The following is a 14191-nucleotide window of genomic DNA, read 5'->3' as shown; positions in this document are numbered from 1 at the left end:
ATGGGCCTCTTGTCTGTTATGTAATTGCGTCCACGGAGATTTCCAGAGTCCCAGCATAAAGTGGTATTCTTAGCTGGTGCTCCGTGAGCTTCTACGACGTCATACTTTTTCCGAAGTTGATTTCTTTTCAAGGAACAAGAATATTAATTCATAATTTAGAATCTGAAACGATGTTAGTAACAATTTTTAGAATTAGAATATATGACTTTTGCCGCAATTTTACATAGGATTTTTACGTGTTGAATGCTGAAAAGGTATGCAGGGTGGCCGTGACGTCATATTTCATGGTTATCCCTGCTGATGAACTAGGGGTGGCTAAAAACCCGATAAACACCTGAAAATGTCATTAACGATATTTAGCTTTGATAAACCGATTTAACTTAAATGAGTTAAATTCTGTTATTAAAGACAAAACTTGCTTACTAGGGTGCCATATGAAATTAACTTAAAAAGGAAAAATATACACATATTTCAACTTTTTGTAATGGTTTATAGGTGGTTTTGGCCACTACTGCACTCATAACTGCTAGTACAAAAAAAAAACGGAAACAGTTCCAAGGTGAACCCTAGCAACAGATAATCACCAGAAAATTAGAATAATGATCATGTTCTTTGACGCTTTTGAATCAAAATTAATTGAAGCGTCCACGTGAGCGCTGCTGGTAAGCTGAATATCCGCCACTAGACTATGCAGCTTATGAACTACTTAACCAAAATGACTCATTTATTTGCTACCTATAGGGCCTGATAAACAAAAAAATGCTGTGAACACTTGATCACTCAGTGCCCAGCACAAATGGAAGCTAATAACAGTGTTGCTTTATTAGAGCATCACAACAAAGATAGTGTCACATCAACAATCAGTAAACACCAAACCACTAAATTGATCCCCTAAAAAATTTGCATCTCGTCATAAATCAGTGAACGTCATAACAAAATATTGAAAAGGAGCTAACATCTCCCATGAATTGTTCAAAACATGACCCCAGGGGTTGGATGGGGCCACAAAAGGCAATCAAAATTTTACATAGAAATATTTAGGGGAAAAACTTAAAAAGATTTCTTCGCAGGAACAACTGGGCCAGAAAATCTTAAACTTATGTGGAAGCATCCTTGGGTAGTGTAGATAGATTTTTAATTGTTCAAATCATGACCCCTGGAGGAAGGGCGGGGCCACAATAGGGAACCCAAGTTTTACATTGAAATATATAGGACTTTTTAAAAAAATCTCAAGAACCACGGGGCCAGAGACATTGAAACTTACATGAAAGCATCCTGGGGTGGTGTAAATTTTGAATTGTTCAAATCATGACCCCCTGGTGTAGGACGGGGCAACAATTTGGAATCAACGTGATCAAAGTTTTACATCGAACAATACATGATATATAGAAAAAAAAATCTTGAAAGATCTCAATAACTACCGAGCCAGAAAAGCTGAAAATTATGTGAAAACATACTGGGATAGTGTAGATTTTAAATTGTCTGAATTATGACCAGAAGGATACTTAGGATAGGATGGGGTCACAATATGTATTACAAAGGGGGTTTGGTAAAGAACGGCATGGCAAAAGCTAGGTGAGCGATGTCGCTCATGCTTATTGTTAGTCCTTTACACACTCAATTGACGAGAGATATATCCCAATCATGACAAGGAGCACACGGTGGGTGTTACTGGTCGACAGGGGATGCTTACTCCTCCATGGCACCTCATCCGACCACTGATGTTTTGTAGGTCCGTGTTTGCTCTGCTTCTGTTTTGTATTGTTTTATAGACTTTTGATCTTGAATACCATTTGTTATCCCATATGTTTCATTTGAAATTCTGGTTTAATTTAGTTTGCAGATTTTTGTCTGTATAGCCATGATAGAGAGATGATGACATGTACTGACGATGTGTTGCCTGTAAGTTGCTTTCCTTTAAATTTCAAATTTGTATCTGTGATTTAATCAATTAAAAATGTAAAGATTCTTTCATCATAAATTAACCTTAATTGTAGCAGTCGTAAATAACGCAAGTTTCACCAATTTAATTTTTCGATTTTATAGCTGCCAAACTATCCATTCAATGTGTACGAAGTTGAAGACTGCCCACCAAACAAAGACCAGTGGGAAATAGCCTCAGAAAGGCTTCATTGCAGTACAGACAACACCAACAAATACCGATACCACTGTTTACCAAACAGCAACCATACTAAACTTGTGGAATTTTGTTTAAATTCGACTAGATATGGCACCCCTCCAATAGGTACCTATGCATTAAGTTTACCGTTGAAAACAAATATATTAACTTTCAAAATGGGTTATCATGCATATATAGAATCTGAGATGTGTAGTCTTTTTATTTTGATTAGAAAATATTTTGTCTATGAAAAAGACGTACATGCTAATTTAAAACACAAAGAAACATCTGGGGGTTTTTAAAATTGAAAATTAAGCATTTATGAAATTCTTATTTTTTCAGATGGTGAATTTGATTGCTATGTACTGTCAGGAACAGGAGATCTGAATCGATATACTTGCATGAATGCATCTAATGGTTGTCCAGATAGTTTCTACTTTAGTGACGAAATTTACAAGTGTTAGTATACCTTTAAAAATTCAGTATACCTTTAAAAATTCACAGGTGTTAGTATGCATCTCTTTAAAATTAACAAGTGTTAGCAATTATACCTTTAAAACGTACAAGTGTTGGTATACATTAAAAACTTAACTCTTTTAAGATTTACAGATGTTAATATTCAAACCTTTAAGAATTACAAGTTTACATGTAGTATTCATACGTTTAAAATTTACAAGTGTTCAAATTTACAGGTGTTAGTATTCATGCCTTTCAATAATTGAAATTGAGCAGTCAAAATTTGTCATGGAAAAAAAATGAAATTAAATAATATTGTTTAACGGTTTTACTCATATCTTAAAAATGGTTTTAAGAAAACTGATTTTAATATGATAAATTCTTTACTAGATCCTGATTGTTTTCTGATAAACAAAACTTCGGATGGCGCCATCAGTACATGTACAGATAGCTCCGATAGGTAGGTTTTAATGTCATCAGTATCATATACGTTTTAAAATTGACTTGAAATTTAGAATTGTCTTCTAACGTCTCCAGATAAAAAACAAATTATTAGCATTCATAATTGATGGTTCATGTCATTTAAACTCATAGAATGAGATCTGACAAAATACTTTTATACATAGTATTCAAGTTTGATTAAGAGCATCCTCATAAAATATACCCGAAACTTTGCAAGCGAGTATTCTAAAAGACTATTATGCAAAATAGCAATTTTAGTAACATCACAACATGAATAAATATTCCCATTAATAGCTCTGCCAGCTGAAGTATCCATCTGCTTGCCTGTCATCATTTTTGGGTGTTGTTTTATGCATTTCCTGTAAACTTTTCATTTTTTACTCTCCTCAATGAAGTTGGGGGAGCTTGTGTGATACCCTCGGTGTGGTACGTTTGAAGTTTTTTGGAGCAGCTTTTTAACTACTATGTCCTATATTGATCTGACATGAATGGAAGATGCTTCTTGTGTGTTTCATTGTACCAGATTCAAATGCTGCAGTCTCATTTTCAAGTAACTTTGAACCCTATAATGACCAAACTTGCATGGATGATACATCTAAGAATGCATACAACCAGGCTTGCTCCGTATGCTGGATCTGACCTACTTTTTCTGGATGAGTGAACAGGTAAATGTTCATGGTGTGGGTCTCATTTCCAAGTATCTATGAGCACTATAATGACCAAACGTGCATGGATGATACATCTAGGAATGTATACTACCAGGCTTGCTTTGGATATTTCATCTTACATACCGGTACATTTTCTGGATGAGTGAACAGGTTAACGTTTTTGGGACAGGTTCATTCTAAAGCAAGTATATGCCCTACGTTTGAGTAAACTTGCATGGATGATACATCTAATGATGCAAACTAATTTATTTGCTTCGGATACTGGATCCGACATGTTCAAGATAATGGACCAAGTAAACGTTATGTATGCAGGCCTATCACCAAGAAACTATAAAGCCTATATTAGCCAAACTTGCGTAGATGATGCATCATGGGATGTAAATCTCAAACGTGCCTTAGATGCTGGATTAGAATTACATTTGCTTGATAGGTGACTGCTTTTAAGATTTTGGATAGTCTATTTCTAAGTAAATACAAGCCCTATCAGATCAAAATTGCATAAATGTTGCAATTTGGGATGTAAACTTCAAGAATGTTAGTTAATTGTAGGACTTTGCTTTGCTTAGAGACAACATTTCTTGAGGTGAGCTCTGTAATCTCTGATTACCTATGTTTATTCATCTTCAAGGGGAGATTAATAAAATTTGGTATCTTTAAAAGAACATAATTTTTTTCATTTTTATAACTACAAAGCTATATAATAATGATTTATGAAACGTCCCAATATTGTGTGGTTTTAAGGAAAACATAATAATAAATCAGGGTTTATATTGTATTAATTTTTTTTATTGGAATACACATGAATAAAGGGGATTAGAAAAAAAATCTTTGAAATAATACAGCTTTAGTTATTCATGTCAGCATTGGGCCCATAGACCTATTATATATTTTTTGTCAAGAATAAATGCAAAGAATTGTTATGTTGATATTTTTTTCCAGTCAGGAGACGTTTCAGATTGCTGTAACGTGTGTAACAGCTGTCATATTTGTCATAGTCCTACTGATATCAGTAATCTGTTTCTTGGGAAGGAGGCGGAAAAAGGGAAAACAAGGGCGTGGAAAACAAGAAAAAATTGAGATTGGTATGTTTATCAACTTTAATTTACTTTAAATACATTTGATTCTATATTCTCTTTCTAGCTTTAGATATATCTATTCAGTACCATTAAAAAGATGTTCTTAATGTTTTAATATGTTTACGCTTATAGTAAGCTTATGATAAGCACAGGTAGGCGTTGTGTTTCAAAATATTAAGGCTTTCAATGTAAAGATAGTGATTAAAAGTATTTAAGCTTTCAATGTATTGCTATGCTTAATAAAATATGGAGGTAATGAATGGAATTCAAACTCATACGTTCAAGGAAACAATACAGAAAACGAAAACATAGCAATCACGAACCTCTAAAAGATCAAGTGTGGAATCAGGTGAAGCATTCCTTCTCAATAAGTCAGACATACCGTGTCCTCTGTTCATCCTAGTCATGAATGGGCAAAAGCAATAACATCCATAGCAAACTCAGCATGTTAATAACGGACGTACTAAAACGTCACCTATAAGCTTTCAACTTAATTATAGATCGTATTTGCTGAAAAGGTCATTTTGATATCAATCATTGTAATTTTGTTTCGTCAATTTGTTTGTCAATAACTTAATCTCATTTCTAACATCGTTTGAATGAATGCGTATCGAATGAACTGGAATATATTATCCCCATATGAAGGTGATAAGGCCGGTATGTTGCTATGTGAAAAAGTTTAACAATAGCTTGATTGATAAACTGTTCGAGATTTTTGCAATAATATAGAGACGCCATTAAAAATTGAAGAACTTCAAATCTAGACCTTTACTCAGCACTCAGGCCATTGAACAGTTGGTTCTTTATCGTACCAATGCTTACCGTGACGTGGGGCCTCGGTTTTAAGGTCTTGTCAGAAAAACCCATCGTTTTCACTCTAAAGTGCCAAGTGCATATCAAAGGAACAGAAGCTATCATTTTTGATCGTCTTCGGTCGGTCGTGACCCGCAGCTGTGACTCAAACACACGAAATTTCGATCATAGAGTTTTGTTTTTATATTATCATTGAATTTTTTCTTGTAAAACATCAAACTTTGAAGTAGACGTGTAAGACTCTTTGGCATCTTTTACTTCAAGCTTACTGGTACATATCAAAGCGACATGGAAGGATTTTTATTAGTGATACCCCGTCGGTATGATTTAATGTTGTGTTGAAGAGTTTTCTTCTTCCCATATATGTTTCTGAATAAATTCAGCTTCATAAAATATACGGAGATAAGGAACTGTATTTTAGCATTCAAACAATACAGATCAGAAGCAGAGGAAAACACGGACTTCTAAAACATAAGAAATGGGATCAGGTGCCATGGAGGTGTGAACATTTTTTGACAACCGGGCACAACCACCATGTGCTCTTTGTCATGATCGAGAAATAATGAAGAAATCAGTGTGTAAATAATGGTCTAACTTTGTTTCATCTACTATAAATACAAAATAGGTCTTTCAAGAAAGGAACGCAACTCGGGTATCAATGGGAACTCCCACAGGTTGTTTGAAAACATGTTTTTCAAACAATTACAAGATATTGTTAATCGAAACATTCCAGCATCTTATATCAACTTCAGAGTACTTATGCGTATGATTTGAATGTTTTTAACAAAATTATTTTGCAAATGACCATTGTTTTTCTGCATTTCAAAGATGAAGATGAAGAAACACGGGAGAAGTTGATGCAGGGTAGGTAGAAAACTCGTACTATCTAAATATTTATATAACCGCTTGTCATGCGTAATTGTAATTTAAATGTTTTCACGAGGTTTAAATCCTCCAAAATGTTTTTTGAATAAGAGATAAAAATAATTTTCCTATTATCAAGCTGCAGATCTGTAGCTCTCCGAAAAAAATTATTGATAGACCGGAGAGCTACAGAGCCACCCATTGAAAAAACTGTATATTTATTGCGCACAAAAAATGCGCTCGGTTCTCGATTTATTTCTCCATGTTTTTAAAGCTGTAATCTGAAAATACTACTAACCTATTCTTTGACTCTTTCCACAACAAAACATTCCTCATAATTGTTGTTAATAGTCCTCCTGGCCCTGATATTGCAATCATCGGACATTTCGCTTATTTATACTGCCATTTTGGTTTCAAAGATAATTCGGTCCAATATGCTTCGTTCAGATGTCAACTACGAGAGAACTTGATACAGGAGCAGAGTTTCCGAAAACCAAATATTTCTATCAGTCATTCGGACTGATAACTTAATGCGTTCTACCGGTCCGAAGCATATTCTATCAGTCCGAATAAGTTTTAGAATATACAGTGTATATTTCTTAATTATGATCAGATGTAATTTAAAAAAAAAATGGTATTGAATATGTAAAAATTTCCATGGCTCACCAACACTGATTGTGATACCAGGGTTATGTAACTTATAAATAATTCAAGCATGGCAACAGCCCACACAGGTTTGTGGCAGCTTATCAGCCCCAAGTAAATGTTGGGGGAAAGAAACACCTAATTATTTAAAAAAAAGTAAATTCTTGAAAAAGAAAATTTCTTAAGTTTTCTAGAATTTTTTTTAAAATTAAAAGTTTAATTCTCACTTGTAAAATTGAATTATGTATAAATAGCAGTTGTGATAGAAATTCAAAAGAAAAATAAATTTTAAATTATCTAAAGTTACGTTTTCTCAGTCGACATTGCACTTCATGACCTATATATTGCACGTGTTTACCATTAACAGAGGAATGGAGGAAATTCGGATTAGGAAAAAACGATCGTTTTTAGAAGTAAACAAGTCAAGTAGAACTGAAAAATGGATAAGATTATGGATATTTACGAAGAATAGGAGCATACTGAAATGAAAATTTTCATTTATGAAGGCATTGCAATAGATTAGAGTACAATAAATTAATCAGGACAAGCCCTCACCACAATCTGACAATCGGTCACACGGACCGGTACTATAGCGAATTTCATCGGACATTTCGATTTTCTATCGGTTTTGCCGGTAGGACCGATAGTTTTCGGAAACTCTGCAGGAGAGAGTAATTTTTTTGAAATCTTCCATTTTTTGCAATTGAGGTAAGAATTTGGAAAAATTATTCAAGAATCGAGTGCACTTTTTTGTGCGCAATAAATATACAGTTTTTTCAATGAGGTGGCACTGTAGCTCTCCGGTCTATCAATATTTATTTTTTCGGAGAGCTACAGATCTGCAGTTACCTATTATCAAGCAGGAATTCTCTGTGGACTTTAGTCAGTACTTATAGTTAATCTTTTTCACCCAGCGTTGTCTGAGCATCACTCGAAAGATGAAAAGTTTGAATTTTATTCAACCTGCTTTCTTGGGCCCGACGGATGGAGTTTGAATACGAAAAAAAATGTTTTATTGAATTGTTTTTCTATACTCCTGGACATCAAACCGTCCAACTGTTGGCATGATTGAACCTTCTTCCAATGTTCATTGCCACTGAATTCTAGAATTAAAATAGGCTTTGTGTAAAATCATGATTTGAACTCAAAAGAAATTCATAATTGATTAAAAGCATTTTAAAATGTTCTTAAATATGAAATCTGTATTTTGAACTTTTTCCCTGTGTACATGATTTTTTTTTCAAAACTGCATTGTGTCGAACATAGGATAAAAACATGGGTAGTGACTGCTCCTTCGCCAAACCTGAAAGAAGGTGTTGCAGAAACTCGCGATTATTCCCTATATATCGAGAAGGACATTTAAATACCCTCGTTATGTCTAAATGTCTAAATATAGATAAAGTTACGTAGAGGACTATGTTTACGGAGGGTATTTCCTGTTTGATACAGCAAAACACGTTCGTCATTTTGCAACAACAAAAAACACAATGGCTAAAGCAGCATTTTGAAAGATATACTGGAGACATCGTGCGAAAATATTTTTTAATTAAATAAAACTGCGTCCCATAATCACATTGTTGGTGCTACATCCAAGACATTTGTTTCAAATCAAATCTCTGCTACTAACTAACAGACCAAAATTGCAATAACTGCAGTATGTAAAAAATATATATATATTATTTAAACAATACAGTAACTTTATTTTCCAAGACAAAACTAAATAAAGCATTAGTCTTAAGTCACAGCATATCAAGGGAAACAATTAAATCCTGCATTTCTAATACAGTAAATAGATTAGTTATTACTTAATTAACTTCTTGACATTCATCACCTCTCTTTCAAAATATTTATAATTTCATTGCACTACCATTACAAAAAAAAAAAAATATTCAAACATGATCCATACCAGGATTCGAACCCATTCTCTGGTAAAAGTACTACATGGAAGCCCACCAGCATATCCACAAGACCATTTCGGACACGATGGTTTCACAGTGTTATTTAAAGTACACATTTTGCATTTCGTTTGAAGAATAATTTTTATTCAATTTTTGCGTTTTTCAAAAATGTGCCTTTTTGAAACAAAAATCGGAAATGGCAGTTTTGAAGAAAATTCTTGCCTCTTTGTGTATATATCAAAATTATTTTGTTTCAAGGAGGCACTTTTTCAGAACAATGGGGATTCCCTATATAAAAAACAGAAAATCTGATATATTTTGCCGTAAGACTAATTTTCACATCATTTAATGGCAAATTGGAAGTCAATACACACCTTCCAAATATTGTTTCTCGTTGTGCTTTATATATTGTTGCATTTGAAAAAAATTAATATGAGTTTCTGCAACATAAAAATTCTTCTTTTAATCTGCTACACATTTAGGGAAAATAACAAAAGAACTGCAACACCCTCTTTCAGCACATTCATTGTTAAAGTGTTTAGGCGTACCATTTATGGGATTCTTTTTTTTTTATTTCCTGTTTGTCAGAGCAAGAGTCTTACTGGTAAGCATTTACTCACAAATTTCTTGTTTTTTTTACATATACAGGTGATAAAAAAAACATCGAAGGAAATAATGTCACCTTGACACCGTCACCTTGCCTGGAATTAAAAACTTCAAAATTTAAGAAAAAAGAAGATGCAATAAAAAATACCGACAGTGCGTATTAGTTATTAAGATCCATTCTAAGCATCAAATAATCTAAATGTTGGAAATAGTAAATCACACATTGAGTTGATATTTTGCTTATTACATGTATGTAAAACATAAATTTAGATTAAATGAGATATTCGAGTACTTGTTGTCATCATGATGGTAAGCGACACCACCCCAGACAATTTTTAGATCCAAAAATATGGAGTGACCTGTTGTAATTATACCAACATCATTGTAAAGGATGGCTTCATTTTAGTAGGCATTTTATAAACATGAAAGCAGTGAAAATGCTGTTTTCCTTTTTATTGCATCAGAATTTGTATGTTGTGGAAGAAATTCTGCCATGTATATCCCAACTTATACCCTCCCCTTAAAGACAATATTAAGTTCATCAGATTTTGCCATAAACGTTAAAAAAGCTCCAAGTAGTTTTGATATTAAATTTTTCAAATCATGGAATTGGATGCGACCACAATATACCAGATTAAAGTTTAATATCAATTCTCTGTAATTATCAAAATTGGTTGGCCACGCATAGAAAAACATTTTGATTTTTTTATAATAATTTCAAACAGCTATGTCATTAATTGTAAAATCTAAAGTGGGTTTATGAAATAGAACCTTGGTTGCCATAGAAACGGGGTGCAAAATTCTCAATTTCGTTAATTTTGAAAAACGTGTACTTATCAAGAAAAACTGTGTCCAGAAATGAAAAGGGATAACTTAATATGTTTTCATTATTTAAATTTAATACTACAGATTCAAGTAATTATATCTGTAGTTTTAATTTAATCTCTCAATAGTAAATGGCCATTTTACATATTATAACATATCAGATATGTGATTGGTTTAGTGGAGTTTTTGGAGGCTTAAAACAAATAAGGCACACTGATTACAAATTTAGTAATCATTAATTATGAAAGGCTGATATTTGATTATATCAAAATATGTAAAATATTAGTGGGAGACTCAAAGATGTAAAAGGAATTCAAAGGTAAAGATTACTTTTTTCTACATTTTGAAGCATTTTTTGCTTCCTAATTACTTCCCTTGAACTACTCTCTAACGTTTGGAGGTACAATGTGTATTTAGTAAACAGCAATGAACATTTCTGGCGAAAGATCTCATCAAAGTTTTACAGTTTGGAAGAAGAAAAGAAGGCTAGACATCTTAAACAATGAAGACAGAAGGTAAATTCATGTATATACTGAGCATTGCAAAAATATCAAGATTAACAAATGCATATTTGCCTTACAATACACAGTTGTTTTACCGGTAGTGGTCCTTATCAAATCAAGCGAACTATACCTTTTGACAGTTTGACTTTCTGACCAATGAATTAATTATTTTTATTGATAAAAATGAATTTGAAGCATACAAACATCACTTGCTGATACAGCTGACCCCCCCCCCTTCCCCGAAATATAAATGTCTATATAGAGATTGTATAAAATCTGTGCCATTCAGTATTATGTTCAGTAGGTTTACTTTTTATGATGTGCTGAGAGAGACTTTTAAGTGAGCATTATTTATCTTTATAATATAAATTTCCACCTCTGTCAGTTTTCAGTCAGTTATCCTATTATTTCAATTCTTTATTGGCATTAGGCATATATTTTACAGAATTGTGTTGTTAAAATATTTAACTAGAGCAAGTTTGTTTCTATAAAAAAAAGTGCATCAAAGGTTTATAATGTGTGAGCACAAGCATAAAGTAGCTAGTAAGTTTTTTAAAATAGTATTCTATATATCAGCAAAATATGGTCATGTGATGTTCATAAGCAGAAAATAGGAAAACAGCATGTTTTGTTTTGATGTCATTATTTTATTTAATAGCTTCTATATTTTAAACTTTAAATTTATTATATGTATATCCAAAACTGTACTATATGTATTGACAAAATAGATCTAGGTTAAGAATGCACTGGAAATATTGAGTTATTTTTGTTTATATAGACTCTTTTATTTGCCTGTGAAGTACCGGTACTGTATAATCTATAGTTCAATTTTGTGTGAATAATAATAATCTTTTCAAATAGCATATTTGTTTTATACACACTGACCATGTTTTATAATATTCTAAACAAATTATTTGATACTCAGGCAAATATTCACTACTGGTAAGATGATCACACACATGAACATGTCTGTGTATGAATGAACTGAATTTTGCTTTTGATCATGTTCCTAGGAAAATAATTATTTTCATCATTTTTTCATCAAAGGATTTACCATATAAGATGAATAAAGAAAAGGTAAGACCAGTAAACCAAAACAGGACCAAATAGGCCATGACTGAAGTTCAAGTGCATTCTGCAAGAAAGTGGACAGCCTAGATTTTGTTCTTTTCAAGGTAACCATTCTTAAAATATGAAAGTAAATTAAGGACAGATGATACAAACAAAAAATGGATGCCTGGATTGGTATATATTTTTTGGCATAATTTAATTGCAAATTAATGATGCTATAAATAAATTTCTAGAATATTAAGAAATTGTACACCTTCTGTGATATTCAAAAGTCTGCCCTCTTGAAACTATGCTTATTAATCTATACAAATATTTTTCACTTCAAATTCCATTTTTATGCAAATATGAATTAAAAATTAAAAAGTACTCGAAGAAAGTTATTAATTTTACTGATTTAAACATGACCCCAGTTGTTATTTTCAAATTCTTTGACAAAAGTTTGTTTGTATCATCTCTCCTTAAATTGTTAAAAAATATATTTCAGTTTTATATCTAAATTTAAACCTTGCATATTTCTTTTTTTTTTTTAAACAAAATTTAATACCTATCCAGTAACAGAAGAATTATTATACATGTACTAGAATAAAGAAAACAACTTTCTAAAGGATTACATACACATTTAATTAGCTTGAAATCAGTGTATATTGGAAAGTGCAGGAATTATTTACCATTGCAGGTTGAGAAGGGATGCCATATTTTAGGTTTGAAACCAGGCAAGTGAAAGCTGAATTCCAACCTACTCCAACATACTTGTACCCACTGTCTTCAAGATATCGGTGTTTGAGATGTCAAAGTTCAAATATACCGTAATAGGAACATGTTTATCATATTATGTGATGGCATCCTCAAATCTTATGCTGTATAACAATATGTTTTAGAACTTATCAAGCTTTATCCAGTACCTTGCCAAAAAACTCAACTCAGCATAATTCTCATTAACTAATTATCAGTGTTGTCAATGTAGGTCATTACTGGTACATGCCTGACCAACAAAAACTCTAAAATTGAAAAATCAGAGACAAGATTTTCAGAGCAGCAGAAACAGTAGAATTTGTCACGTAATTCTAATGATATGTACTGTAGTTGAGAATACATGTACTCTAAATGTTGCATATATAAAAAATAAAAAAAGCGAAAAGTTCTCTTGTTTTCAGAATTTATATTTACATGTGAAAAAAAAGAAAGGAGATTGATATAGTTGGTGTGATGAGATGTTGGCAGGAACCTAGTAAAATGAAAGGAAGAACTTCCTTAAAATGATACTTGTGGGGGACAGTGTCTCATGGTGGGGGGGGGGGGGCATTGTTTCAACTGACTTTACAGAATACAAAAGATCCATTGCACACCTAATTGTTGATTATATGCCAAACACTATGTTTAAAGTTTTCCATTGTTGGATATTTATACCCCCCGCAAATGAAGTTTGGGGGGGTATATAGGAATCACCTTGTCCGTCTGTCTGTCTAGCTGTCCGTCCGTCCGTCTGTCTGTGCAAACATGTCTGGTCCATATCTTTCTTATGGAGGGACATTAAAATCTACTACTCCATACAAAGATTGCCCATGATCTAAGGGTGTGTCATGACCTTGACCCAAGGTCATTTGGGGAACTTCAAGGTCACTGGAAGAAAAATTTTATAATTTGTGTCCGGTCCTTATCTTTCTTATGGATAAACTTGGTAGGTTCTCATTTCACACAGAGATTGCCTATGACGTTAGGGTGTGTCATGACCTTGACGCAAGGTCATTTGGGGAAGTTTAAGATCACCAGGAGAAAAATTTCATAATGTGTGATACACATTTTTATCATGGAAAAACTTACTTTTGAAAAACCCAGCGGGGGTATTTTGTCCCGTTTGGACAGTTCTAGTTATGTTTAAATCCAAGATAACTTACCGAAGAGGATGTGATTTTTTTTAAACCAATATAATTTTTCTCAAGTTTAAAGCCGTGTTTCATAAGTTTTAAAAGAAAAAATCAGAAGGGGGGGGGGTAAATTTTTTACTTCATTCAAAGTATCTGTGGTTTGCAGTTGCCCATGAATTAAATAAAAAATTATACAAAGTAACAAGTTGAAATGAGTAAAATATTATGAATGTCCTGCTTGTTTTAGTTTCATTTCAGAATTTTTCAAGTTTGGCCAAATCTTGAAAAGGTAAAAGCCACAAGGTTTTGCAATTATTTGA

General features: G+C 32.8%; 1 protein-coding gene and 1 long non-coding RNA gene across 2 annotated transcripts; both read left to right on the top strand.

The window, feature by feature from the left end:
* The first annotated feature begins 1875 nt into the window (after positions 1-1875).
* LOC134274189 (uncharacterized) lies at positions 1876-6466 on the top strand. The gene is made up of 6 exons (XM_062756444.1): positions 1876-1902; positions 2047-2245; positions 2462-2578; positions 2966-3035; positions 4645-4787; positions 6423-6466. Exons 1-6 carry the CDS (start codon positions 1876-1878, stop codon positions 6464-6466), a joined length of 600 nt encoding a protein of 199 aa, XP_062612428.1.
* A 4222-nt stretch (positions 6467-10688) lies between these two features.
* On the top strand, positions 10689-13148 carry LOC134274190 (uncharacterized). The gene is made up of 3 exons (XR_009993562.1): positions 10689-10947; positions 11983-12110; positions 12683-13148. It is a non-coding gene; the product is annotated as an uncharacterized LOC134274190 (long non-coding RNA).
* Positions 13149-14191: the final 1043 nt, after the last annotated feature.

The sequence above is a fragment of the Saccostrea cucullata genome, unplaced genomic scaffold (genome assembly GCF_032062105.1).
Source record: "Saccostrea cucullata isolate Sc308-1 unplaced genomic scaffold, CSIRO_AGI_Scuc_v1 ctg7788, whole genome shotgun sequence".
NCBI lineage: Eukaryota > Metazoa > Mollusca > Bivalvia > Ostreida > Ostreidae > Saccostrea > Saccostrea cuccullata.
The sequence above is the reverse complement of the archived record's forward strand: the minus strand, read 5'-3'. Positions and strand labels throughout refer to the sequence as shown.

What these genes read in the sequence shown, in the direction of transcription:
- LOC134274189 (XM_062756444.1), top strand. Translation starts at nt 1,876, where the DNA reads ATGACATGTACTGACGATGTGTTGCCT. An exon ending in TAGTGACGAAATTTACAAGT is followed by an intron (nt 2,579 to 2,965) that starts GTTAGTATACCT and finishes ATTCTTTACTAG; the next exon opens with ATCCTGATTGTTTTCTGATA. An exon ending in ACAAGAAAAAATTGAGATTG is followed by an intron (nt 4,788 to 6,422) that starts GTATGTTTATCA and finishes TGCATTTCAAAG; the next exon opens with ATGAAGATGAAGAAACACGG.